This window comes from Pyxicephalus adspersus, chromosome 9 (assembly GCF_032062135.1).
Source record: "Pyxicephalus adspersus chromosome 9, UCB_Pads_2.0, whole genome shotgun sequence".
NCBI classification, from domain to species: domain Eukaryota; kingdom Metazoa; phylum Chordata; class Amphibia; order Anura; family Pyxicephalidae; genus Pyxicephalus; species Pyxicephalus adspersus.
This window is the reverse complement of record NC_092866.1, coordinates 63734221-63762203: the sequence shown is the minus strand read 5'-3', so window position 1 is coordinate 63762203 and position 27983 is coordinate 63734221. Positions and strand designations below refer to the sequence as shown.

The window sequence follows — 27983 nt, the reverse complement described above, 5'->3', positions numbered from 1 at the left end:
CTTGGTTTATGCAGATTATCAGGCTGTGAAAGCCCTTCTTGACACTTGGTCAATCTATACTCATTAACCAAAAAACGACTCCTGGGAAAGATTAGGAGACGCTATGAGACAACTGTAGAATTGTTTATTTAGCAGCAGAAAATAAAGATTCTAACTGTCCGGACTTTTAAATGCAACTCAATCCGCCAAAGCACAGCCCATGCAGTGTTTTCATTATTGTGTTGTATTTGCTGCTTTTTTTTTGTAATGATCGGAAATGGATTTTTCAATTCTAGAAATGTAGATTGCCCGAGTCTCCTGCTGGGATATAATCTTATTGATTTTTAAGTTATATTGCATGTAAAGTCTATGCACAAAAATTACCTTACAATACCGGTATCTGCTGCCAATAACGGAAAGTTTCAATTGCGGAAAGAAGAAAAACGAGCGGCTTAAGATAAAATAATGTCTTTTCTGAAAATAAGATTTCCAAAACAAAAGATTTTATTTTTAATGGAGTGGTAAGGGGAGCGGGTTAGGACCCAGTCATGTTCCATAACATTGTCGGTGTTTCCTACATATACAGACAGAGTCTATGAATGGCAAAGTACACTGGAAGGCTGATTTGAATACACAAATTGCACCGGCAGCAAGAAAGCTGGGACACATTTTCTGTTTAGTCATAGAGCAAAACACATCAAGGCTTTCTTGCTGCTATATTGTGCAGATTTAAATAAAGCCTTCCAGGCTGCTCTGCTCGGTTAGTGAACTCCACTTCTATGTGTATTGGATATAGAACTTGGCAAAGCTGGAGTGCCGGTGATCAGGAGAGCGCGTGGTTGCTTGCCAATCCCCTTATGGCATCACTATTTGTTTGTGCGACCATTTGTGTCTGCCAGGGTGATTTTTCTTACATTTTAAATTATATTTATATCTTCCGGTTCTGTCTGACACCTATTACCAGGAGAGAAGTAAGAAGTCTTTTACAATTGGACGCAGACTACAATAAAATCTTGACTTCTTGACTCTTGGTTCCAAAGCATCCAACTACCAATTTATTGCGGTGTTCCTTTGGAGGGGATTTTGACTTATGTGTAGCTTTGATTGCTATTCCAGCAATAACCTGACTCCAACTTGAGCATTTCTATATTTTTGCAAATTTGTGGAAATCCTATGCGATGAACAATGTTTATATTATACTGTAGAAACATCCCTACAATCAATAATCAATGCTTACATTGCCAACTGCAAAACCGTTCTGCCCCTAATGACCACCAGCCAATGAGAACAAAGGGATCACAAACTATGCCTACCTTAAAACCTAAGGGTCCTGGATCATTTGCCTAACCCAAGACAGATCAGACCTGCACAAACTTGCCCATCACTACTTATTTTCTGCTTTATAGCTAGGAATTAGACAACAACATTGGAAATTTTCTCATCGGAACACACAGAATAATAAAATCCTGACAGAACCTACCATAAATGTGTTTTATGGTCATCTGGGGGAAATCTTTTCTTACTTCCCATGCTATCTGACACTTGTCAAATCCAATAAATTTTATGGAATTTGACAACTTTATTTGAATTTTCCCAAAAGATTACTTCTACAGAAATAATAACCCATGAAGTATAGAATTAAGAGAGCCTTAGTTAACTATGAAGTCTGGTAATTAACCAACACGTTCCATGTTGTAGGGGTTTCCTTCATCGGGGCTTCCAGCTTTCAAGAGATGGGAAAACTCAAACCATGGACAGCTCTGTTAAAATGGCTTTGGTCTGCAACTATATTTCATATTTTTCACCTAAATATTCATCCAATGGCCTTTTGATTTAAGAGCTACCACACCACCTAACAGTTAGGAGATGGGAAACTCTGAGGTTCCATTTACATTTTCCACAAATCCAGATGCAAGTGCATTGGGGTATATGACCAGCTAATGTTGGGCTGCTTGGTGCAAGCATATTAATGTACTAAACAAAAACATTGATTTTAAAATTGCATTGTGGCATTGAGTGATTGGGCTAATATCTACTTTAAACACAGAATCCTCCCATTTGATTGGACAGTTATAAGTAGTAGGGTTGTCACCTGACTAGTATTTTACTTACCTGGCAACAAGTTCTAATTTTTCCTACCAGTTTTAATAATGGGAAGGAGATCACACAGCCAGATTATAACCCTGGAAAATGTGACAATCCTAATACAGAGTAGCCAGGACAGCATAGTTCATGGATGAAACTTTGGGACCGATTTAATGAAGTTCTTTAAGACTGATAAAGATAAACTATCAAAGCGGAACCAAGGTGATTCAGCAAGCCTGACATAAATTTCCATTAGTTTGCAAAAGTTTCCAATTCTGGACCAGATCTATTCCAGGGTTACTGGATCACCCAGGTTCACCCATGATAATCTATCTTCTCCAGTCTTAGGGAGCTTTAATAAATGAGGCCCTCTGTGTCCAGGAGAGGAACACTGTGGGCTATACAGAGTTAATTTCTAATAAACAGTTATTGTTTAGCACTTACAAATGTAAAAATGCAAGTCAAGGGAGAGATTAATGTTAGGTCTGGTAAATTATTGCCAAATACAACACATTCATTATGACTGACACTTTCCTTGGTGCAAAATACACCAACTATTCCTTTCTAGGCTGCCGTCAGGATCTCCCCTCCGGTTTTGTCAGACTTTGTTTTCCATTAATCATACTGGAACGCTCGGCTCGGGGAAGAATGCGGAAGGATTAGCAGTCATTAAACAGGAGTGACCTTCTCCCTTCTTGGAAAATGCTGTTCAAGCTTACAGGAAACCATTGCAGAGATTTAGCGGAGGTTAAAATGACCTCTTTTTGTTTTCACCTTTAAAAATTAAAAAAAAAAAAAACCTTTAAAACATGGTGGATTCATGACAATGGGGTCATGGAGAATTGTAGGTTTCCCAAAAAAATAGGAAAGCATAGCAGAGTCTGTTTGCTTTTTGACTCTTTCTCTTATCAATTGAAAATCAATAGGGGGACCTAGAGAGCAAAAACAGGGGATAGGTCATGGCAAGGGGTCTAAAGCCCAACTTTAGACCGCTGCTTCCTTTTTTTAATCCCTATTATTCCACCATGTTCCTTCTCTTTCCTGATCGAGTGCTGACCATTGATGGAAGGGAAAAAAAGGGGGGATAGGTCATACCAAAGGGTTTAAAACCCAACATCAGGCTATTGCTTCCCTTTGGTATCCCTGTCATTCCACCATAATCCTTCTGTTTCTGATCCAGTGCCAGCCAGTGATGGAAAGGAAAAAAAGGGGAGGATAGGTCATACCAAGGGGTTTAAAACCCAACATAGGGCTATTGCTTCCCTTTGGTATCCCTCTCAATCCACCATAATCCTTCTGTTTCTGATCCAGTGCCGGCCAGTGGTGGAAAGGAAGAAAATGGGAGGATAGGTCATACCAAGGGGTTTAAAGCACAACATCTGACTATTGCTTCCCTTTTTTTTAATCCCTATCCATCTACTATGTTCCTTTCATTCTGGCCAGTAGTGGAAGAGAAAAAACGGTTCACAAATATCACAAAGCAACATGACAAATGTCTTAACCTCGGAATAGCTCTTTATGCAGATCTTCTGTAGGTATGTTCCAAAGTCATTACTTTGAAAACATATACTAGGAGGAAGTGGATGATGCTAGACCATGAAAATGGATCCAGACAGGTAGAGAAAAATAAGAGGCCATGAAAAAAAGTGTATCAGTGAGGCTACAGATGGGTTTTAATTTATTCTTCAGCTGTTCAGACAAAAATCTAATAATGTCCAATGAGTGATCATCCGGATTGCCTCTGCGGTATTCTGTGAGTAATGTACCTGTATTGGACGACATAACTTTGCAACCTGATGGTAAAACCTTCTGCACATGTTGCCAATACAAACATATTTGTTACAGTTCAAAATTGAGAAGCTAAACATCTGTTACTGTTCTAATTTTACCATTTTATTTAGCAATGCTATCTGAAAAAGTTATAATTTTCTATCACATTCCATTTCACATTTTAAAAAATAATTGGCAAGATTTACCATTATCAAACCAAGCAGTAGGGACACACTGACCTTGAATTCTGCAGCTAAATATAAAATCTGTTGGTCACGTTTATTTGCCAACTCATGATGGAAAAACAAGAGTTGCAGATGGATTGTCAGGAAGTATTTGTAACTTTTAGGGCTTTTTCACATGCCCAGTACATTCCTATGCATTGTGCTAGGGCAGCCCATTCATTGAGAACACCAAACTCTCCATAGTGGTCCACAAATTGGACCTGTATTATTTTTAGTAAGGTACTACAATGCACTATAGTGTGTTCGCATGCAATGGAGTGCTTTTGGGGCTTTTCAGAATGATAGTGTTACAGCAATGCACAAATGTCAACAAGCCCTTAATGACCAAAGTCTTCATTAAAAATTTAGATCTAAAACACCAAGTAAAGTTGTTCATCCGAACATAGCTGCTGGCAAGCTCAGTCACATTTTAATTCCCTATATCTCTCCGGGATTCCAGCTTTGAGATCTTCTCACCAGAGTTCTCAGCTCTGGAAGGTGTTACAGTAGCTCATGCAGCTGCTATAGGGCCCAGGGGAGAAGTGGAGGGGGCCCATCTCCATGGGCTTGCAGCAACCACCACCCAAATTTCCTAGTAAGACTCTAGGTTTATTGTTTTACTACCTATCCCACTGCAAGGAAAAATACTTTATTGAAGGAAACCTTGCTGAAGAAGCATAAAACATCTTATTCCTACACAGCTCATTTTGCAGTTTTATTTTTTGCATGTGTGCCAGTGTTGAAAGATTTGACATCTCTGACTGAGGAGTGAGAAAGGATTCATTTTCAATGTCACCAGAACAGGTATCCCCATGGAAAGATCTCCACTTTACACCCATTCTGGTGACAGCTGAAAGATTGTCAGCCCCAGAGTTATGTTAATAGGTTTTTGTTTGATTGTGATTTATTGGTTTGGTCATAGATCTCAAATGAACGCCTAAAGAAGCGGACAATAAAATCTGTGAAACGCGTCGAGTCTGGAGACCTTTTTCAAATAAACACTGACAACAGGATGTTGGTCTTTTTAATAGACTTTAAAGAAGCTGTTATTAAAGTTTGATGGAATTTGATTTTGTTATTTATGGTCTTATAGCTACTTAAGTCTTTAAAATCCCGACTGGTTATCGCTTTTTAATAATACAGTCCCAGAGACGATGGTGACTAAGACAAAGAGGGTGAATTCCCTCGAAGACAGACAGAAACTGCACCTAAGAGAGGAATACCAACCTGAAAACATGTTCAGAAATATTTGCACACATTTGATTTATTTAACGCATTTGATTAAAGACCAACACATCCCAGGGACCCTCTTCTTCAGGGCTCAGGAATGCAAAAAGCAACCTTTATATGGCTTTAATACTAATAAACATTGCCCTTCAGTTTCAATCAGTAGCTGTTGTGATTTTCTCAAATAGTCAGAAAAAGTTGTCCTTTCATTGGTGAAATGCTCATTTAAGGTTATCCAAGTGTGGTGGGGCAGATTTCTCATTACAACACAGAGATTGATCAGGGGATTATTAGAAAATCTCAAAATGGGCATTGGATAAGTCTGACCACAGTAGACAGAAAGTGGGGAACCAAACAAGAAATTGCTCAGGGGCTCTTAAATTTGTAGTTACACCTTTGTCCAGGTCTGTTCAGCTTCTAAAGCCATTAGATAGTTAAGATGGGGTCACTCTCCCGGAATGGATTCTGTATATTGCAGAAAAATGACTTGCATGCCATGAGAGAGGTGAGGACTGAATGCTTGGAACCTTGCCATTGAAATCTCCAAACAATTAGCAGCACTTGGGTAACTCCTGACGCTTAAAGCTAAAATATCAATTTGGGGTGAGTTGGACACATAAAGTTAATACACCGACAGCCATGTAAACGGCAGCTGCGGTGAACTGTCATTAATGCGCAGTTTTTATTGATATAAACAGCCTCATTCTTGTTTGCACAACAAACTGAACCCGACTTGGCTTCTGAAATGTTTCTTTTCAATAACGTGCACTTACCGTGAAATAAGAAGGCTTTGCTGCCATTGTGAGCGCCAAACACTTGTGTGACACCGCGTGTGCTGTTGTCAAGTAGCAGTTCTGAAATGATGTCAATTTGCAGATCTGGGTCTGTTCCAAGTCCAATCACTGCAACAGCAACAAAAACAGGAAAAAGGAGTTTAGACAAAAAAAGTCTTTTAGGACCAGGAATGTGTTTATTCTTCTTAAAGCAGACCTGTCATGATGATGTCTGTGCCAGGTGCCATCACATTCTGCACACTCCTCCAGTCTCAGTAGCTCAAAGTTATTAAAACCACATGATAAGTCTAACCAGGCAACCAGCATTTCTTATATGTAAAGTCCTGTAACCTTTTTTTTTCATGCAATAATTGGCACAAAATTCACAAATGCAAATGCAGCAATAGACTGCCCTTCCTTTCTTCTCCTACACAGCACTTACCTTTTCTTCTGCCTTTGAATGTGCTTTAAAATAAGCAGGAGGTACGGATACCATTATTATGTATATTATAGGTATGAATTACCTAAGAGTTACATACCTCTGGCAGTTAGAAAGTCACAGTTTTGGTGCCGGAAGCCCGGGCTGGTAGTGGTTGATGGGATCCCGTATGTATTTGGAACAATTACTTTTTGCATCCAATATGGTCCAGTTAGCTTAAACAAATGTTTTACAACCAGGGTTCCCTCAGAGGTTACTAGGGGTTCCTTGAGCAATAGGCAGTTTGTGACTCCATTCTTCCCAATAACCAACACACTAATGTACTTAGAATTTAGTAATTACAGAAAGAGTTCCCTGAAGACCAGAAAGCTATTTCAAGGGGTCCCCCATGGTCAAGACACACTAAAAAGCATAACCCCAGCCAAAAAATTCTAACTGTGTCACTTATATTTCTATTTTCACAAAGCACTGAGAATCTGATGAGTGACTAAAGGAAAAATAAGGCGGATGAGGTTCTGATTCCTTGGTCATCGATCCACCCCAGCCTGTCAATTGGATAATGATGAGGTCATATCGGTGTCCCGGTGCTTCTATTTAAATTTGCAGCTGAATTGGTTTTGAACAATTGTGAAAGGATTCGAGCGTCCCAATACGTCCTTCCAATATGGCAAGCCAAGACTATGCCATACACAGCGCTTCTATAGACACCACCACACATATTTACCCTTGGACAATTGTGCCAGTGGCTCATTGAGTTTACTAAAAATTGACATGGTGCCGAAGCCCATTTAAAACTATCAACTACAACAGAACTTTTATTTTTGCTGAGATACTTCTTAAACCAAATCTGGAAACACTTTGGTGTTACTTTTACATCGAGATTATTCAGGTAAGTATAGCAAAGAGGAATAATGAGTAGTCAAACTCCTAACGCATGGGTGTGAGTGAAGTTTCATTCATCTTTTTGCTGTACAAGTAACCATTGAAACTTTTAATTGTGTTAAAATCTGAAATTTTTGGCCACAGATTGGTTACTCTGAATGGCACCTCGACACAAATTCCCAATGCATGCGAGTTTCAGTGTACTGCAATGCTATGTAATGCATTACCATGCCAATAATATGTGCATGCATGTATTTTGGGCATTTTGTTGAGTTCAGAAGCCCATTCAACAATGCATGGGGTAACGCACCATCAACATTTAAACAATCTGCATTAAATAAATTAAATAAACATTATAAAGAAAAAACATATTTCACAAACTTGTGAAGATTCAGGTCTACAACTTGCAAGTCAGGCACAAGGCAGATGTCTGCGGCACGAAGCCGCCCTTAATTACACCGAGTTGACTGTCTAATTAGGTGCACCTGCCGTCATTAGCGTTAACGTGATGCTGAGTAAGGGCAGAACAGGCAATACATCAATGGTGGAGATTTCACCCAGCAATCTATAATGGCCTCTTCCTTCCCCCATCCTGCGATGAATCCCCCTGACAACATCGTCCAGTAAAATGTTTTTCTTCACATTAACTTCATGGTTATAAAAAGAACTTTGTTAATCACCTTCCAGCCAGATGTAATTACAATCCACATTTCCTGCCACATAATAAGGAGACTCATCCTCGCTGCCATCGTAGGTGGCAATGTATTTATTGCTCGATCACAATGATATATTAAGAATGCAAGAAAAAAAGATAATTTCTGATTAATAGATAATACCGCTTTCAATGGGCCTCAACAAAAAAGAAAAAAATTTCAAGGACAAGAATCAAAGATTGTGAGTAGCAGTGGGCAGAGAGATGCAAGGCTGATGCCAGGCAAATCAGTCACAAGGGCTTCAGCTGCACCACAACCGATAACGTTTTTTAGCAGTTCATCATCTCCGATTGCCCTTTTGTTGCCCATGCATGGTCACAATGGGCCATTTGCTGCCTATGTATACTCATGATTACCAGTATGTTGCCCAGATATTGCCACAAATCACCAATATTGCCTCTTTAATAAACACCCACCTATGTGTTATCACAATTTAATTCTTTGGTTTTGTGTTTTGATGACCATATCATGTTTTAATCCCACTGCTGAACCCAGCCTCTACAAATTCTGATATTGCCCACACCAACTATTTGCAATCTGGCAGTAGGCACATCTTAGAATTCTCCTTCCCCCCTAAACAGAATCTCTGGGAACAAAGGTTCCCAGATATTCCAGACATAAATATTTAATTACGCTGATCTCATCAACACGGCTGGCTCCATCAGGGCAAAAAAAGGACAAAGTTAATTAGAAATCATTTTATTGTCCCTCATCTTCCTCCTGTAATAGGTACAGTGATATTTTCCTGTTATGAGCACCAGCCATGGAGCACACTGACGTTCTCTCACTGCCTTTCTCACACCCTGAGGCTTCTGGGAAAGATTAGTCAATAACCACCAAAAATCCTCTGGTTGGCTTGCAATAAAAATGCACATTATCACCGGTCATTTATAATGAAATTATATATAAACCCAGCACGGGCCCTAATGGATACCATAAAATGACAGGCACAGAGATGTGCCGGGGATCCGGAATGAATTTTCCAATAACATGACATTAAAATAAAACTCAGCCGGAGCTTTGAGGCAGATTAATCCTCCAAGATCTCTGAGGAATAATTAGACCTGAATGGGGTGAAGAGCTTCTTAAAAGGACATTCAGGATACAGGAGGAGCTTGAAAAGAAGGTCAGGTCACCTGCGGCCATACAAGAGCTTGTTAATCCTGTAATGAGTCTTATCGGCCCCGGCTGGAAGTGGAGAAATATGGAAGCTGCCATGGTGGCTCTGATTTTTAAAGGCACAGGCTCTGGTGTTGTCAGTCTGGTAGAACAATGACCTGAAATAAGAGAATATGTCTGTACATGGGATGTGCTCATTATGTTACCATCGTGGGCCTGCACACCTTTTGTGCCCAATTATGAAGAATTCCTATCATTCCTGTACTGTACACCTGCTGTGTCCATTATAAAGGGTTACCACCATGGGTCTTCACACCTTTTGTAACCATTATGAGGGACTACTATCTTCTGTGCACCGAGTTCCTGGGTCTAAATAACTACTGTGCCCATTATGAAGAGTTCCCACCATTCTTATGCTGAGTTCCCAGGTCTATTCGCTTGTTGTGCCCATTAGTAGAGGTCCTCATTATACCTGTGCCAAGTTCCAGGTCTGCACACCTGCTGTAACTTTTGTAAGGGGCACCTGCCATTCCATTTATAATTTGTATAGTATTATATAATGTATAAAACTGTACGAGGAGGAGCTGGGTCACACAAAGGTAGATGGGAATATCTAAAACTTCCAGAGGGAAAAGGAGCAGGACAGGGAACTATGGCCAGGTGACCTCCTCGTTGGGACATTGTTTGATTCAGCCCATCAGAAACGCCATAATCTCAGGAGTTGGGGCAATTCAATGCACTAGATCATCTTCCTGCAAGATTTTGCCTGCTCTGCATTTTACAAGAATGTTCCGACACGCACGGTGACATTAAGCCGTAGGTGATTTGGGAAGTTTAGGTGATTTGGGAAGGGCAAGTGGCTCAGAGGGCGTAATAGGGCCTTCAATATTATTGGAAAGTGTATTTTAAATGTGAATCTTTCACTTTAAAGACTTGCCCCCCGACGGATAAAAGAACCGGAATTAAAATGTCACAGAACAGACACCACAGGACACATTTTTTCCAACGCATTATATTACGTCCCAATCACATTACATCCAGCAATACGTCCCTGACATATTACTCCAACAGAACCGACAGCTTTAACAGTAGCTGGAAAACCAGCAAGCCTTTTCTCTGTTGACCTGATTTACTGCAGAAAATTATTCAAGCAGAACATAATTATTTTTCCTTCTCCCCCTTCGTGAACAGCGGGCAACATGGGAAAAGTATATTATATATCCAACATATACTAAACGACTCTGCTGGGGACAGTTCCCCACTCGTCAGCAGTATCTGGAGCATCGTTGAGCTCCCATGTATGTAAAGCTTTGAGCGACCCAACCTAGATTTTTGAGATGGAAATTGATGGCACAGACATGGTGCCAGGAACAAGCACATGTACCATATCATAGGAGGGGGCGCATTTTTTTTAATGAGTGGGTGGAAGACATATGGGGTAATTTATATGCAGAAAAACTAGACCAGGTTTCTAGGGCAAAGGATGAAAAACTTGGGTAAAGCTGAACAAGAAATTTAAAGCTTAATAGCAAAATTCTCAGTTAATGTGTCAAAACTACGTACACATGTCACATCAGATGATTGTCATACTCTCAGGCAAAAATCTATCGAATGTACAGTGGGCCCCCAATGCCGTTCTGAAAGAGAACAGCAGGGGCCACTTACTCTTCTTCTCTCTGTACCTCTTCACAGAGTAGTTCTGTGTGTACCGTGTTAAGCTACGTATGCATGGTAGATTATTGTCACTTGAGACGTACAGTAATAAAAAAATCTAGAATGTACACAGTGGTCCTCCAACGTCAATTATCAATCCATCCTAAAGGATCAATGGGTGACTGAGCGGAGATGATTGTTGAACTTTTATATGGAAAAGAGTACAGTGGGGTGCTCTTCACTCATATCCCCCCCTCTCCATAGAACAATGCTGTGTGTTTGATCATTTTCCTGTCAAGGAAATTATCATGAAAGATCCAATATCATTACAGGATGCATTTGCATCAGTTAATCCAAGGAACATCCCATTTCCTCATGGGATCAGAAAAACATTTTTTCCCTGTTGGAGGAAATTGAACCATGCTTCATAACTATGTAACATCAGAGATAATAATGTAGTTCATACAAAGAATTTGCCAACTTTCTAAATGATGGCAGAGACTGGAATCCCAGGCCAAACATGACCTTAACAGCCATCAGGATTCTCAAACCTCCAGTATACCTCTGACCACCAAATTTTATCATGGGAACATGAACAGGTGAAAAGTCAGAAATTCGAAAGCCTGGGGTGACATAACAATCCTAAATCAGCCTCACAATACATCTTCCCTGTATTATTGCAGCAATAAGAGGGACTAATAAAACCGGCCTTCGCCCACTCAAAGCATTAGGTTTGCCTTGATCCACAGTAGTGTCATAGCCAAGGTGGGTAGGCTTCTTTGTAATCAAATTTCAACAAATAAGTGTGATTTCTGTGTTCCGTCAGAGGCATGACACAAGGTGCGAGCTGCACTAAGCCGACCTGTTCATTTTCCCGAGCGGAGGGAGTAATTATCCAAGTGAAGGATATTGTTAAGCACTTTACTTCGAGTAGAGATCTACCAAACAATAATTACCCAGCCCTGGAGTGTCTTCAAGTAATAGTTTCATGTGGGGAAAACACCATTCCCTTCACCGAGGAGCAATACGAGCATGAGATACGAAATAAATACAGGGAAAAGGGGTCAACCATTGCGATGCAAAAGGAAGGTTTCACCTGTAGGGTGGATGTGAACCCCATATGAATAATATTCATTTTGCCAATACACTGCGGATTGTAAATAGTATCATTTTATTTATTATTATTATTTTCATCTTTTATTTTGCATTTCAGAGCTGCTGAGCTCCTCCAACTTCTGACAGCCTCTTGCTGCCCCATACGGGTGCACCAGTAGCACTTGAGTGACATTTTTTAGGTTAGTGTGAAGCCCAATTGGATATTATACAGGATCATAAATAATTGGCTTTTTTTAAATAATTGCCATCCTTTAATAGCATCTCAATGCTGACGACCTCCTCCAGATTCTTTCTGCCCCCATATGGGAGCACCAGTAGCCCCTGTGTGCCATTTCCTAGATTGGGTTTCCCCATAGGCCTGACAAGACTGCTCGCTCAATGAGCTTCAATGCACAGCTCTGCGTTTTACTCCAACATAGCCAGGCACAAGCAAACCTCCATGCGTAGGTGCAGGAAATACATCATTTTAGCCCGGCCAATAGACAAGGCCGATGATCCTGAACCTGAAGACTGGGTGAGAATGCTGGTGCCTCTGACGGAGCAAGGAATAGCAGACGGTCTTAAAAAATTTGCAAACAGGAAGCCATGTTTATTTTATTGTAGCAGAGACTCCCAATTTTTTACCTTAGCCATCCAACTTGAGGCCTCCCCCTCAATTCAGGGATTTCACCGGCACTTCCTGTTGCAGCGACGTAGAGCTCGCATTCTTGCAAGAATTAGTGCAGTGACAAATCATAGCTGTGATCCTGAAGCCCTTCCTTGGCTCGCAGAATCCCCTTCCCTGGCAACCAAAAGCCCCACTTCTTTTCTTTCTTTTTTAGAACACAGGAAATGATAACATCATTGTTTACAACTGCAAGCCTGGTCTGGAGGGGCGCTAGGCCACAGTGGACGGCCATCCCAGGTTGGGAGTCCAGTTTAGTTTTGTACATTTTGATGGAAAAAACACTTTTTTTGTGAGGAAACAATTAATTTCCTCTAACTTTGTACAAGGTTAGACTGTGTTGGAGCCTCTCCGAAGAGCTGACCACCATTTTTGTCTGGCGTGCTAATCATTCTCTAGCGTTGCCATGGTAACAAGCACGACCGCAAACCATTTCCAATATCTTACCTTGACCGCAAGGTCTCCAATTAAAATCCTTCTCTAAAGGAAGGTGGTGTATCAACTCCAATGTTGCCATGGTAATCAAGAAACACATTGGTGACCAATGGAACCCATCAAAAAGCACCTTAGGACTTGCTGCCTTGTTCAGGTTATACTTTTATGGTCTCACGCTTCGATATTCTAACCAGAACTTTGGCTTGATTTGATTGCCATCATGAAACAGGTATGCAGTTATGAGATGGCGTGCCATATTAGCATTAGGTTGGATGGAAAAGGTGACCTGAATTTGATTTGATGACCTTCCAGTTTACCAGCAGACTGAAGAAATAATCTTTGCCTAGGCAAAGTCACTGGCTTTTACTAATGCTAAAAGGCGGAACTTCTTTGTAAAATTATTCTATTCCTGCATATTATAAGTTCATAAGAAGTCAACTTCAATAAGGAGAACATAAATTTTAAATAGGGTAGCCTTTCAAGTTGGGATACTTTCCATTAAATATTCAGATTCTTATGCAAGCCCAGTTTTCTTTAGAGAGTCAACTCTTTAAACAACGTCAACCTTCCCTTTACAGAATTATGTTCGGCCAGTTGTGGACCTAGTCATCAAGTACCCCTCTGCAGAACTGCCTAGATCCCCCTGGACCTCCCTTCCCCCTTGAACAAACTTAGGGCCTCTGTTTGCTAAAGAGAGTCCAGGGCCCATGTGCAGCAGCGCACTTTGCACCTTCCTAGGTCTGTCCTTGTTTTCAGCACTTTAGTGCAAGGCAGCTTTAAGATATCTAATCCCAAATGCAAAATTAAAGCTAATGCAGCCACCACCCTTTAGGACTGGTAAGATACATTAGATTTCTAAATAAACTGAAACATTCTCCTCCAAAATGTGTTTCCGTGCAGCGTACAGGATTCAGGTCCTCTTGTCACTCCAAGTTAAAGTTTTTCATCCCCAAATTTTCTCACCGACTCATGATATTGAGAATAAAAGTTACTTTTTTTAAGACGTTGTTCCCCTTCATCGAAGACTGGAAATTTGTCTGGACCGCAATAAAAGGCCAACTTTCCCTGCTCAGCTGGAAGCCGGCTTGGCGCATTTCGGCGAGTGCTGCGTTTCATTTTCTATCGCTAAAGGGCAACAGAATCTGAGGGAGAATCTCACATTATGTTCCATTTACAGGCAGCACATTAAACCTGTCTGGGCCACAGAAAAATGTATTTTCTATTTTCTCGCAGTAAAGCAGCAGGTGAAATAAATATTATGCAGGTGTTCAACAGAGGATGGATCTGATGGCCGCTGGGTGCTGCCAGCAGAGAGGCCAGGCGGCTCAGGAGGTCTCTGTCGGAGGGAATGAGGTTGGTTTTTATGGATTGTGCTAATTCCCAAAAACTTCCTGGCGATGGGGTTGGATATGTAAGAGATTGACCATCTTGGTCTGTCTACCAGTAAAGTTTTATTGTCATTCGGAAACATGTTAGAAGTGAATGTCCGAGCATTAGCCAAATTTACACCCAAAACCCCCTCTTCACCTCTAGATTATACCTAACCTTTTTTTAACCTTGTCCTGTAGTGAAAAACAACTCCCATCATCATCACCAGGTTTGCAAAATTGGTGCAGGGGCAGCTTCAGGGAGCTAAATTCCTGATAATCTTAGCTGATGGCTGTCATTGTCAACCAGCCAAATTTTACTGGTCACGCATGGAACATTGCGTGTAATATCAGCATTAGGTCAGCCAATGGATGGAACAGGTGACCTGAATTCGATGCTGCCTACATATAAACCTTCTGGTAGTTTACCCCATGCAGAAACTTGAGGCCTCCCCATAATATGAAACAACTCCCATCATTGTCATCAGGCTCATAAATTTCCTACCGAGACAGTTTCTGGGTACTCTGTTCAGTTTCAATAACCTTGGCATTTCTGCAGAAAAATTACTGTCATCATTGTCCACTAACCAACTTTACTTGTCAATCATGAAAGATGGAGTGTCATTAGAGCATTAGGTCAGCCGATAGATGGAACAGGTGACCTGATTTGATGCTGGCTATGCGCCAACCTTCTGGTGGTTTACTCGGTGCAGAAACTTGAGGCCTCCATGTACCGATCACTGAAATGAAACAACTCTCATCATCACCAGCTTCTGGGAGCTCACTTCCCAATAATCCTGGTATATCCCCAGAACAATGACAGTTGTCATCATTCACCAGCCGAATTGGCTGAGCCAATTAACCAGTAGTGTACAAATTGTGGGTTTTCGACCAACAACTTTCGAATCCAGGTAAATTTCTTGACCAATCCAAATGGATTACAAATGGAACTTTAAGGTTCTGAGCACCACTTTGAGTGCTGCACAGTGGGTGGGTAGATGGGCAAGTGGTACGTCACATGATTTTGCATACCAGGGGTAAAAAAAAAAAACACAAATTATAGTGTGTGGGTTTGGGGTTTTATTATTGTGACAAGTTGGCTTTAGGAAGTGTTTATTTAACGTCTGCTCCATGGTGGAACCATACTTTTATACCTTTGGCTAGGAAACATAGGTCACAGCACCACTTTGCATACTTGGTTTCCCAATGGCACTTTCAGATTCCACCCAAGCACTTGTAAACCATTGACCACTATCCTCTCATTGGATATTTACTCTAATCCCATTCATGAAATTCTTGCACAAGAAATTTCCAGTATTGAGCAACAATATCATTCATCATTAAAAGATTATCCTGAAGCTGCGGTCAGTGACTTTGTTTAGGCCAAGATGATGTCATCAGTCTGCTGCAGCAGGAAGAATCATTTCCTCGGTCTACTATTATCTAATTATCAGATTGTAACTTTGTATCAATGTATCAATTATTACAGATGGCAGGATTTACATTATTTTATCATCTCTAAACCAGCATCCTATTCCAGGAAGGAGATAATAATCCTGAATGATGCCTGGACCAATGCAAAGCTGTCCTTCTGGAGGGAAAAGCAGATGAAGACATTGTAAGGAGGACTATGGTGACCTCTGCAAAAACTAAGTGTTATTCTAGAATGACTTTGTACAATTTATCTGATGACAGGTCCACTTTAAACTAATTAGGTGATTCAGGAGTTCTGCCCTTTGCACTGTTGATTGCACCGATATGTGAAGTGCGAACTTTAATGACTTTAATCAGACGTGTGACTACCACAGGAGGCACCGCAGCGATTAATTTGACATTCCAAGTGCTGCAATGCCACGTTCAGGTTACATCAGCAGCAATAAAAGGTCAATCCTGTTCACAACATGGAAGGCTTTGCTAGAGTCAATACAACCCCTTCCCCCATCATGTATATTACACCTTTACATACACACTGCATGCATGACTGTCATCATCCAGACATGAAAGGGGGGGAGTTGCAGCAGCCATACAGGAAACCAGCGACAGATGTGACTGGAGAGACTGGGGACTCTGGGACACAAACACGCATAATTTGACAATCATTGCACACAGCTAAGCTGGGAGTGTGGGTTTCCCAATTAGTTCTTTGTAGATGCAAGTGGAAGAATAAAAATGTGACTGTTTCACTGCAACAACCCAAATATCCAGGGATGGTCCTGGATCCAAAGAATTTACCCCAAGATGATCAGAATTCCATAAGCCTTTACTTAGGGCTGAGCGGAGGGGGGAAGCAGAAAAGCGTCCGCCTAGGGCGTTTCAGGAGGAAAGCGACTCATTGAAGGGGAGGCTCTTTAGCCATTTCAATTGGCTGCTTAACCAGGAACTTAACTAAAAACTGACAAAAAATACACTTATCTTCCATCCCGCAGGGCAGTCCGATCCATCCGGGGGTGTCTTGCATCTGGTCCTGCATTGTCCCGGAGTCAGTGCTCCGGATGCCACCATCTTCTCCTCTTCCTCCTGGTTCTTCATCCTATGTCACCCCACCCAGGCGCGAGATCGGGTGACGTAAGATGAAAAAAAATTGTCGATCTCACTGCGTATGCGTAAGATCGGCAAATTTGTCTCCTTGCGCAAAAAGGCTCCTTCTGCGCATGCCCAAGAGCCTCCTGGGATACATGATGTAGGTATCCCGGGAGGCTTTGCACTCCCATTCGTTAGAATTAGGGGGCAGTGCTGCACCCTTTTTTTTTTTTTTTTTTTTTTTTAAAAGGGTGGTGCACCTAAAAAAAAAACAAAAAACAAGATAATTTTTACCTTACATAAAAGGGTTGTCTACCCTTTTATGTAAATGGAAATTTCTGATTTTAGGTACGCTTTAAGGACCTTGTGTCAGCACTGTTGTTACAATCCCCATCACAGCGTTTATTATCAACCGGTCATGAGGCATTGCTGACCTCTCAGTACTTCTACTGAACTGCAAACTTTTCAAGGCCCTGCACCAAAATGGGAAAGTCAAAGAAAGTCAGGAATCTTTATCTGTATTCTTGTTCAGGGAGCAAGCACTGAAGTCAGAAGGTCAACATGACCAGAAAGCCCTACTGGTGGCCTCCATGCTCTTCCAAGAAAGAAATTAAAAAGCTGTCTAGATTTGGCTCCTTTTGAAATGCTAGCTGGCTGACATTGCAAGGTGAACCCCCTAACCCCAAATTCAGCTCAGTCCTGTATGACGTTCCTATATTTGTTCCAAGTGAGTGACTGACGGTGCTCAAACCAGCAACAGCTGGGAAGGTGGCATCTTCAGAAGGAAGGTAACTTTTATCACTCGCTTAGGTTTCTAAGTTTTACTTAAAGGCCATAAATTAGTATAGGGATTGTGATTGCAACCCCTTTTACAAAAATGTTACAAGCCTGGCTTTGGTGCTGACCCCCAACTGGAACAATTCAACACAAAGTTACAATTTACAGTCTGGGACTAAAGAGACTAAGGCCCTTGTTCCTTCTATGTGCAGCACAATGCAGTTCACATGGGGCACCTTTTTATGAAACAGAGAATCTGACAATCCCTCATGTGAATCTTCCAGATCCATGTTTTTCAATAGCGGTAATTGATACCCTCAAGGGAATGTTTGAGGAAACATTAGATTCCCTGTTTTTTATATAGCCGATAGTGCACAATACAACAGAATATTAGACAAAGAATAAAGGCAATGTCTGATGTTTGCATTGCGATAAACACAGTGCTGCATGTATTTCCATCCGCTTATATACGCTGCCCCTTTTAATGTAATAAATGAGATCAGCATTGCATTGGACAGCCATCACGGCAATGCACTTCTTTATAGTGGGAATGACGCCTAGGGAAAAGCTTCCTCTTATCTGCAGCAGGACAATGACAACATATCAGGCAAAGCTACTCAAGGACAGCTATGTAATGACAAATTGGAAAGAATACGACACATCTGCTGTGCATTGTGACACGTCAATTATTTATTCATGCAGACTGGTAAAGATAATGACAGGTCCACTTTAATCTAAACAGCCGTGCCACTAAACACGTATTCCTTGCATTTGTTTGCAAACCTTTTTTTTTTTTTTTTTAATCCTTATTTCTCTTTGCTAAGCGTTGTTCCGGGGACTCTCGCCGCCGTTTAATAAGATAGTAGTTAATAAATAATTAATGAACGCAAGGCTCGCTTTAATATCCAGCACACTCCTTGCCACCTGTGATCAAACAATTGCGGCTTTTAAAGACCCCTCCTGGGACTTCCCAGCAAAATGCCTCAGTGACCTAAATACTCAATTTATATTCATTGTCTTGTATATATTTTTTTTTACTTTGCATTTCGTTAAGCCTTGCGCAGGGAAGCGGACGTGGGCCTAGGCAGGCGCACCACCAGCCCTGCGTCTGACGGCGTTCGGGAGATGATAGTTATTTTGCCTTTCTGTAACTAGGAGACGGCAGATTGCAGAAAGAGAGAAAAATGAGAAGCTGTAACAGAGAGAAACATCAAGGGCGCTTTGTGTTTGGCGAAGATTCCGTTGTGAGCAGCAGATGTTCGCACACATCTCTTTTTGGGGGATACAATTCAAGTTTTTAAAAGGAGAAATATAAATCCCGTTTAGGGACAGCTCCCCGCTCTCTTTCATGTTTCTTTTTTTTAGATCTCGGAGGAACAAACATGCAGAGATATCCTTCAGCATGCGGACTCTGGAGTAATGTGCACACGGCGTGATTGTCAACTTACCCCAATTCCTAGGAACAAACTATTGTCTTACATTTGTCTTTGGAATGTTTGTCCCTGGAAAGGACTTTGAATTTTATTTTATTTCATTTTAACTGAGCTGCACGTGTTACAATCTGATTGTACCTTTCGATAGTACCTTCCACTAAATGTAATGTAAATTTACACTATATGGCCAAAATTTATTGGACTCCTGACATGACACCTACTATATGGCCAAAAGGGAATGAGCACCTGACATCACACCTAATATATGGCCAAAAGGGTATGGGCACCTGACATCACACCTACTATATGGCCAAAAGGGAATTGGAGCCTGACATTACACCTGTTATATGGCCAAAAAGGGAATGGGCACCTCGCATCGCATATACTATATGGCCAAAAAGGGAATGGGCACCTGACATCACACCTACTATATGGCCAATATGTCATGGACACCTGACATCAAGTCTACTATATCGCCAATAGGTAAATGGCACCTGACATCACACCTACTATATGGCCAAAAGGGAATAGGCACCTGCCATCATGCCTACTATATGGCCAGAAAGAGAATGAGCACCTAAATTACACCTGCTATATGGCCAATATTTCATGGACACCTGACAGCATGCCTACTATTTGGCCAAAAGGGAATGGGCACCCAAAATTACTGTATGGCCACAATGTTGTGGACACCTGATCTCATGCCTTTTGTATGTAGCCAAACATTATGGACACCTGACATCACTCCTAGTATATAGCCAATAGGTTGTAGATACCTAACCTTGTGCCCTCTATATGGCCAAAAGGATGCAAACAAGCTTCCAAATGATGGAGTTTAGATGTTTCCACTAAAGAGTGCTGTTATTGCTACAAAACATACAAAGACATTTTAGACAATTGTGCAATTAGAACCTTGACTATGACCTCCATGTATAAGATGATTTTACCAGTTTAGTGTGGAAGATATCAAGTGTCCTGCACAAATTCTTGACCTCTACCCTATGGAACACCTTTGCAATGAATTGAAATGGTGAGCCAGGTCTTCTTATCCAACAGCAGTAACATTTACGTGGAAAAGAGAGAGCCATCTCCAAATTAATGATTTCGGAATGGGGGGGTGTCAAACAAGATTATAAAGGTGTGATGGTCCTCAATTACAAACTATATTCAAGGTATACAAGGTTAATAAAACACTAATACACACATATTGGGTACCCAAATTAATAAAATCTCCCAACTTTTACATATTTCCTTTTAATTGTAAAAGAAAGGTGCTGCAGTTCCCACCTACACTGACAACTTTCACCTGATCTGTCAGCTCGGCTTTCACCTCACCTGGAGGTCTCAAATTAGTGATTTCACAGCCATTTCCTTTTTAAACAGATTGTGCAGTGAGAAGCCAGACATACAGGTGAGAAGTTACCCCATACATACCCCACACATACAGGTGAGAAGTTACCCCATACATACAAGTTAGAATATTGTGACAATTTTAAAACCTGCAAGAATCATAAAACTAAATTGACAAATGGAGGCTGGGAAGTTGTTTCGTTATATTTTTCAAGTTGAAAGTCATTGACTGCATTGGATCTACAAGTCAGATAATCTGCTCCCAAACAAGTTCAACTTATAATATCATTTTGATATTATTACAGCCTCCATTTTCTGAAGTATGCAAATTAGTATGCAAACTGGGAGTGATTTTTTGAGGCTTTAAAGGGTACAATGAGGTTCAATTGGCTCCTGAAGGGTAAATAGGTACAGATAGGCTCAGTGAATGTTAGACCAATCTCTGGGAACTTCTTAGCAAGCATTGGAACATGCTGCAGTGGAAGCCACTGCCAAGGTAATAAGTTGGAAATGTTCCCATTGGCTGGTTATTGTTAGCGATACTATAACTCAACAACCTTCAGCCAATGGGAATGCTGCCTCTTGCTTTACCTACCCACACATCACCAAAACAGCTAAGTGAGCAAAACTGAGTTCAAGGGCTGCAAACTAACGATTGTGAAACTCATTCTAGCACTTCATAGTCAGCCATGCTGATGCAACTAAATATTCTGCCTATCCTGGAACAAGTTTACAGCTAGTAAAGTAAGGCAAGGTCAGGATTTGTAATCCACATACCTTGTGCTCCAGGTCATGCCTACAAAAGGACCAGCATGACAACCGAAACATTTCCCCAACACAGGTCCTCTTTAATAATCCACCTAAGCCTCCCATCCCAAAGTTATTTTCAGCCAGCCCACGGAAACTGGCGCCTGCCATCCGAATAGATGCAATACTTGGCGTCCTGTAAAGTTAAATTTATCCTGATTTGTAATATAAACATTGCATTTCAATCCACTTCACCATATGCTCCCACTAGAGAAAACTTCTATTCGGATATTAAATTATCATGAATCAGAGTGCAGTTTGCTGCTCGGCTACAGAATGCAGAGTATCGATTCAGAAAATGACCTCAAAGTATCGCTGTTCTAGTCGGATCTTGGTAGAAAGGATCTACGCTGCCCACAGAAGGCAGATTGCGAGTTTTGTTCTGAGTGGAATTGGGGGACCAGTTGCCAGCAACTCCCCCCTTGGGGGAGGGGGGGTATGATGGGGTCTTACTCCTATTAGATAATAGTTGTAACCCAATCACTAAAATCTCCATATTAAAGTATAGAAGTATCCAAATGGCCCAAAGATGAAACTTTATTAGGTTGATGTCTATCTGGAGAACGTTATATAATAATAGATCACTGGGGTGTATTCTAGTATACACCTCATCCTCCAAGTTTATAATTAAATTCTCTTTTACAAAAGTATGCCAAGATTTTTTTGGTGCATAATTGTAACACTCACAATTAAAATGTTAAAAACATTTGAAATTTATTTTGTTTTCTCTTACAACAATTCTTTTACATACAAATTATCAATGAATGACTAGGATACTGCAATGATGTTTTTTAGTTTGCTTTCAAAGCTCCTTGACGCGTTTCACCCGTAGGCTTCATCAGAAGGACACTAAGTTAGCAGCATTCCATAAATCTATTCATGTGTTATCAATCAGGTTCATTAGATGATTCATTTGTATCTCAAAATAAAAGATTTTCACTTGTGCATATCACCATAACAAGTTTTTTTGTTTGCATGTGGTTGCCAATGGTTTGACTGTGTGCTTATTTCCCCAAAGAGTGCTTTATAATGTCAGCAATCATCCTACATTCTGTCATTTTTCAGCCGGATACAATAGAATACCTTATTATTTCGGCGAGTATTATGAAGACACGGCTCAACCACCTCCTTTGCTCTTTGCTGGAGAAGCTGGCATCCCTAAGCAGGCTGCATTTGCATGCAAATTGTCCCAGGTAAAACCCAGATCTGATGCAGAACCCCCATATTTAAGGGAACTATCCAATTAATGAAGGGGGTGGGCCAGGGACAGCCAAAATTATCTAATTTTTAATTAGTCAAAGAACTATTGTCAATTAAACCAATGAGCACCAACGCTGCTAAATATGATCTGAGACCTCTAGGTCAGGTAGTAATGAGCAGTCTGGAATAATGAAGAACCAATTATTTTTCCCTGATCTGGCTCTACCAAACACCCCCACATTACATTATCCAATGGGAACACGGCTCTAAAATATGACTATAGTGCTGTAAACACTATACAATGAACTACGTTCTCTAGATACGGCATTGCCTGTGAGTAATCGAAGTACAATACGGCTTTGCAACCTCTTCTGCATGATACAGAACAAGGCCGCACAACACATGCTTGTGAGGGTCTATTGTACGCATTTTCCTGAAGGACTATTTACTATAAAGCAAAAACACTTCAAGGTTCTCGTGAGTTTTTTTTTTCTATTTCCATCAGAGTTAAATAGCAAATCGTATCCTAGAAATTACATGTGTTTATTTATGCCCATAACTTCTCTCTGTTACGTATCTAGAAGCTTTCAGGTTTCCGAACCAAAATTTGAAAATCAGGTGTCCCCAAGTGAAGGGTATAATTATTATTACAGTATGCAAAGATATTTTGGACCTTTGTAATCTTCCGACCTTGTGGAAATAGTTTGGTGATGGACCTATTTTGCTCCCCCATGACTCTGTGTACAAAGCCAGCTCCATTAAGACACGTGTCACCAGTTTGCATAGGGGAACACAAGTATCCTGCACCTAAATCCTACTGGACACCTTTGGGATGAAATGGAGCACCAAGTGAGCCAGGCCTTTTCACCCAACATCAGTGCCGGACCTGACAAATAGACACAAATTCCTGTTGACACACTATTGACACAAGATTTTGTCAAAACCCTCCCAAATGAGTGGAGGATAAAGGGGGAAGGAATCATGCCAGAATAATGGCCATGGTTTTAGAATGGGATGTCCAAACTGGCCATCAGAGTGTAACGGTCTGATAAAATGTTATTGAAGAATTTGTTAACTTGTGGAGATAATATAAAATGTAGAAAAGAAATCACTGGACCATATAAAAATTTGGAAGGCACCCTGGATCTACACCCCTATCCAGCACTACAAACTACATAATTCCTTATCCTAAAAAGAGCCATTGCATGTTTAGAGACCTTCAAATCACAACCAAAACCACCATTGCCTCACTTTTTTTTTTGTTTGCCTGCTTCATATTCTCACACCTTGTCCACACAGCCACCACCGACTGGGTATTTAATTCCAGATTAGTGGCAATAAAATGTAGATCCTCCTTTCTCCACCATAATGGAACTATAGGGAGCAAGGTGGACTGATACAATAATAAGGGAGAAATTATATGAATAGCATTAAATACTGATAAAAAAAATTCCACAGATACAGAACCCCATGGACAGCAATAGATAATGACATAGAATTCCATAGCAGTCGTCAATGTTAAGGATAAAAAGTTACCATGTGTGATATTCAGGATTTGTGAACTTTGTTGTAAAACCTAGTTAAGTTTTTGGGAGGGGTAATAATGGGGGGTCCTTTTTGGGTTAAGCTTCTGTCCATCCAAAAGCATGGGATTTGGAAGCCAGGCACTGCCATGGGGTCATGTACCAATCCCAAAACTAAATCAATATCCAGAATCTACCCCTACACAGAATTGCCAGCTATGTTCGGACATACTAACAACAGGATGATCTGCAATTTTTGTAAAGTTGTTTGTCAAAAAAGGGGAAACAGGAAACTCAAACTATAATGGCCATGGGGGGGATCAACTCAAAATAATGGCCGTCAGGGATCAACTTCATATGAATGGATGTGGGGAGGATCAACTCCAGGGGGGGGATCAACTCTATATGAACTGCCGTGGGAGGGGGATCAACTCCATTAGAACGGCCCCGGGGGGATCAATTCCACATAAACGGCCGCGGGGGGATCAACTCCACATGAACGGCGGCGGGGGATCAATTGTCCTAATTTTCGATTTTAAGGTTATGTTCATCTTTTTTATATGCCTTTTTCCCCCCAAATTGTGGCTCATCCCTAAAAGATACAATGACTGTTGTAAGGCCTCCCTTTTATAGAAAGGGGACTGGGTTAAATATTCCTTCCAAATATCACTAATTGTAATTTACCAGACCAAGGAAAAGGCAATAATTGTTATTTCAAGAGGCAAGCCTTTTGCCTAAAAAAACTGTCATGAAGTAGTAGCGAACCAAAACCTCATCCCCATGCTATTGCATTCCATAGATAGCTGCAGGTGGTATAGAATTCCACAGAAAAGATTATACTATAGTATTCCATAGGCAGCTATAGATATTAGAACTAAATCCCAATGTGGTATTTTTCGTTATTGGCTTCTTTCACTGTCCAATTACAGGCTGGGAAAAGGAAAAGATCTGTAACTGTCCCTGCCTGATAGGGTTGTACTAAATACCAGAGGTGTGTAATTCTCAGGACAGAATGGGCAGAGATACAATGCTTTGCCTGGTGTCCTCTCACATAGATTCTATATTAGCTTTTTGACCCAATAGCAGTGGTTTAGTATTTCTGGTACTGCAACTTGTCATAACATGTTTTTTTCATTATGTTTTATAACTCTATGCTGAAATTCTTTTGGTGTTTCTGTATAAGACAAAGTATCACAACCTGCATTAGCCTTTTACAAAAAGAATCACATTATGGCCACCGCATGGCACCGACCATCTAGATTGCAAATGCTGCAGCTCGTCCATTGTATTAAGTTACAATGAGGAATAATGAGACCAAATAGATTTGTGCCTTGTGAATGGAAGGGCAGCCTAGACATCACCTGCAGGAAGGTTCTCATTACAAATATTGCCAATAAAAGGCCATTCAGCCAGAATCCACATAAGTGAGAGAGATAGAGGCGAGAGAGAGGGGAGAGAGAGAGAAGGGGGAGGGAGAGAGAGAGAGAAGGGGGAGGGAGAGAGAGAGAAGGGAGAGAGACATGGCGCTGGACTTAAGGAGTGCACACTTTTCATTAGGTACAAATGCTTGCTGAATATTTCTTCATGGAGATATGAGAATGGTGATGCAATGTTCCCTTTGAGCCTCCATTTATGTTGGAAGGTCATTTTAAACAGTGATGGATTTTTTCAAATAAAGAGTAGGTTGGGTAAAGGATTGGGGGGAGTAAAGGGCAATGGTCGGGAGGAGTAAAAACTCTCTGGGCAACATTACTGTAATAAAGGCCACATTTGGCACAACACCTCCTGCCATGGCACCGCCACTCCAGGCATGAAGGAGTTAACCCATCCCAATCTTCCAGCACATGTCATGTTGTCATCGGGGGGCCGCCACAAATCTGCAAAAGAACTCCAAATCAGGAGCAGAGCACGGCCGAGTTGATCCAATTTGATGTAAGTGCCTCCTTACTTAGCTCCCCTGATTACAGGGTTAGCACCTGCAGATGGAAAACAATACTATTTGGTGCATTAAAATTCATGAGACTTGGACACCTCGCGCCAATCTCACTCCTGAAATGAAATCACATTAAGAAATCATTTCGCTGGGAGACGATCGCAGAGTAATTGCAATTTTAAACATTATTGCAGCTTTTTTTTTCTTCTCTTCCAGCCTAATTAAAATTTGTCACCAATGCGGCATTATAGCAGATCGACGTCAAGAGCACCAGTCACCCAGACGATTTACTGATCGCGACCCAGACAGGCTTTGGCTTTTTCACTATGAAGTGGGGAATCCCCCTTAAGGCAATCTGTGATAATAAGCATTATGTCAATGAATGGCGACAGATTAATATGTTTGTGTGAAGTGTAGAAGAAAAGTGCAAGTATTTTACAGAGGCCTAAGGCACTAGCTGCCTATGCATTATTTTGTATTCAAATAGCACCAACATAATATGTTGCGCTGTACAAAGTCCATAGTCATGTCACTAGCTGTCCCTCAGAGGGGCTCATAGTCCAATGTCCCTACTATAGTCATTATCCCAGCCAATTTTAAGGAAAGACAATCACTCTACCATTATGTTTTTGGGATGTAGTCCATTGGAAACTCCATGCAGAAAGTGTCCTGGCTGAGATTTGAACCTGGGACCCTGGTGTTGCAACCAGAAGATTACTAGCTACTGAGCATTGTCAGGTACCTTGCAAAGGTATTGCATCACTCAGCCCCGGTGCAGCTTCCAGGTATAGCTGTATTCCCACGTGTACAGGTGTTCTTTATAAGCATGTTAAAAGTGTGAGCAGCCATAGGTTGACACCTAACATTCAATCTGCCCGTGCTTTAGGCAATGGTTGTCCCCAGGGAATGTTCAAAACAGGTGCACCTGGGGTATTAGATATACAGTGCTGCCTTAGTGGTGTTCCAATCAATGCTGGGGAAGTCAATGTGACTACATACCCTCTTCTTCCACCCAGGGCAACACACTCCTTGCAATTTCTGTTTTTGCTCGCCCTGCATTCATCACTAATCACCATTGACTGTGCTGCCACACACACCTCCATGCAGGAGAAGGTGGGGGGGAGTCATATATAATTCTGTAATTATTTTTATGCACCCTTTGTACACGAGCTCATTATTTTTACAGCAGGGGAGGGGTTTGATGGAGCATGGTGGATGGGGGGTTGGGTGCTGCCATTATAAATGGACTTTATAGTTATAATTACACAGTATTTATATAGCGCCGGCATATTACTTAGCGCTTTACAAAGTCATGTCACTACTTTCCAGTAGAGTAGCTCACAATCTAATGTCCCTACCATAGTCATAGGTCATCACAGTCTAAAGACAATTTTGGAGGAAACCAGAGTACCTGGAACAAACCCACACAAACACGGGGAGAACCTGCAAACTCCATGCAGATAGTGTCCTGGTCGAGAATCGAACCTGGGACCCAGCGCTGCAAAGGCCAGATTGCTAACCATGCCACCCACATTTCATTTTAATAAAGATATGTGTTATCCAAATATCTTAGAGCCTCTACACATTCTACCTAAAAGAACAACTCCAGGCCACAAATGAAGGTGATTAGTGGCCAGCTATCATAAAATGAAAAAAAGATGAAAATGTACACATAGCTTGTTTTTTTTAAGTAGCCAACTTTATTCCAAAGGATCTTCCCTAACGTGGCAGAGATTTCAGTTTGATGAATTTCCATATAAATGACAGGAAGGGATCCTCGGGGGTGTGACTAGGACTCCTCCTACAACCAAAGCCGGCATTCCCACCGGGAACGGGATGAACTCATTATTGCATTGTCACTACGCCTGTCTTCCTTGAATTTAATTCCGGCTGAAGGACACCCTTGCAAATAAAAGTCTTGCTGTTTAATTTAGTTTATTGTATCATTATTACACAGACTTATCACCCCCTCCCTGGTGATTTTATGGAGCATC

At 41.1% G+C, this 27983-nt stretch overlaps 1 protein-coding gene across 1 annotated transcript in view; it reads right to left on the bottom strand.

The window, feature by feature from the left end:
* Positions 1-27983, bottom strand: part of NELL1 (neural EGFL like 1) — a gene marked incomplete in the record, with an annotated part of 387865 nt that overhangs the window by 355952 nt on the left and 3930 nt on the right. The window contains 1 exon segment of the mRNA XM_072422315.1: positions 6059-6187. Coding sequence (XP_072278416.1) covers positions 6059-6187 — 129 coding nt within the window.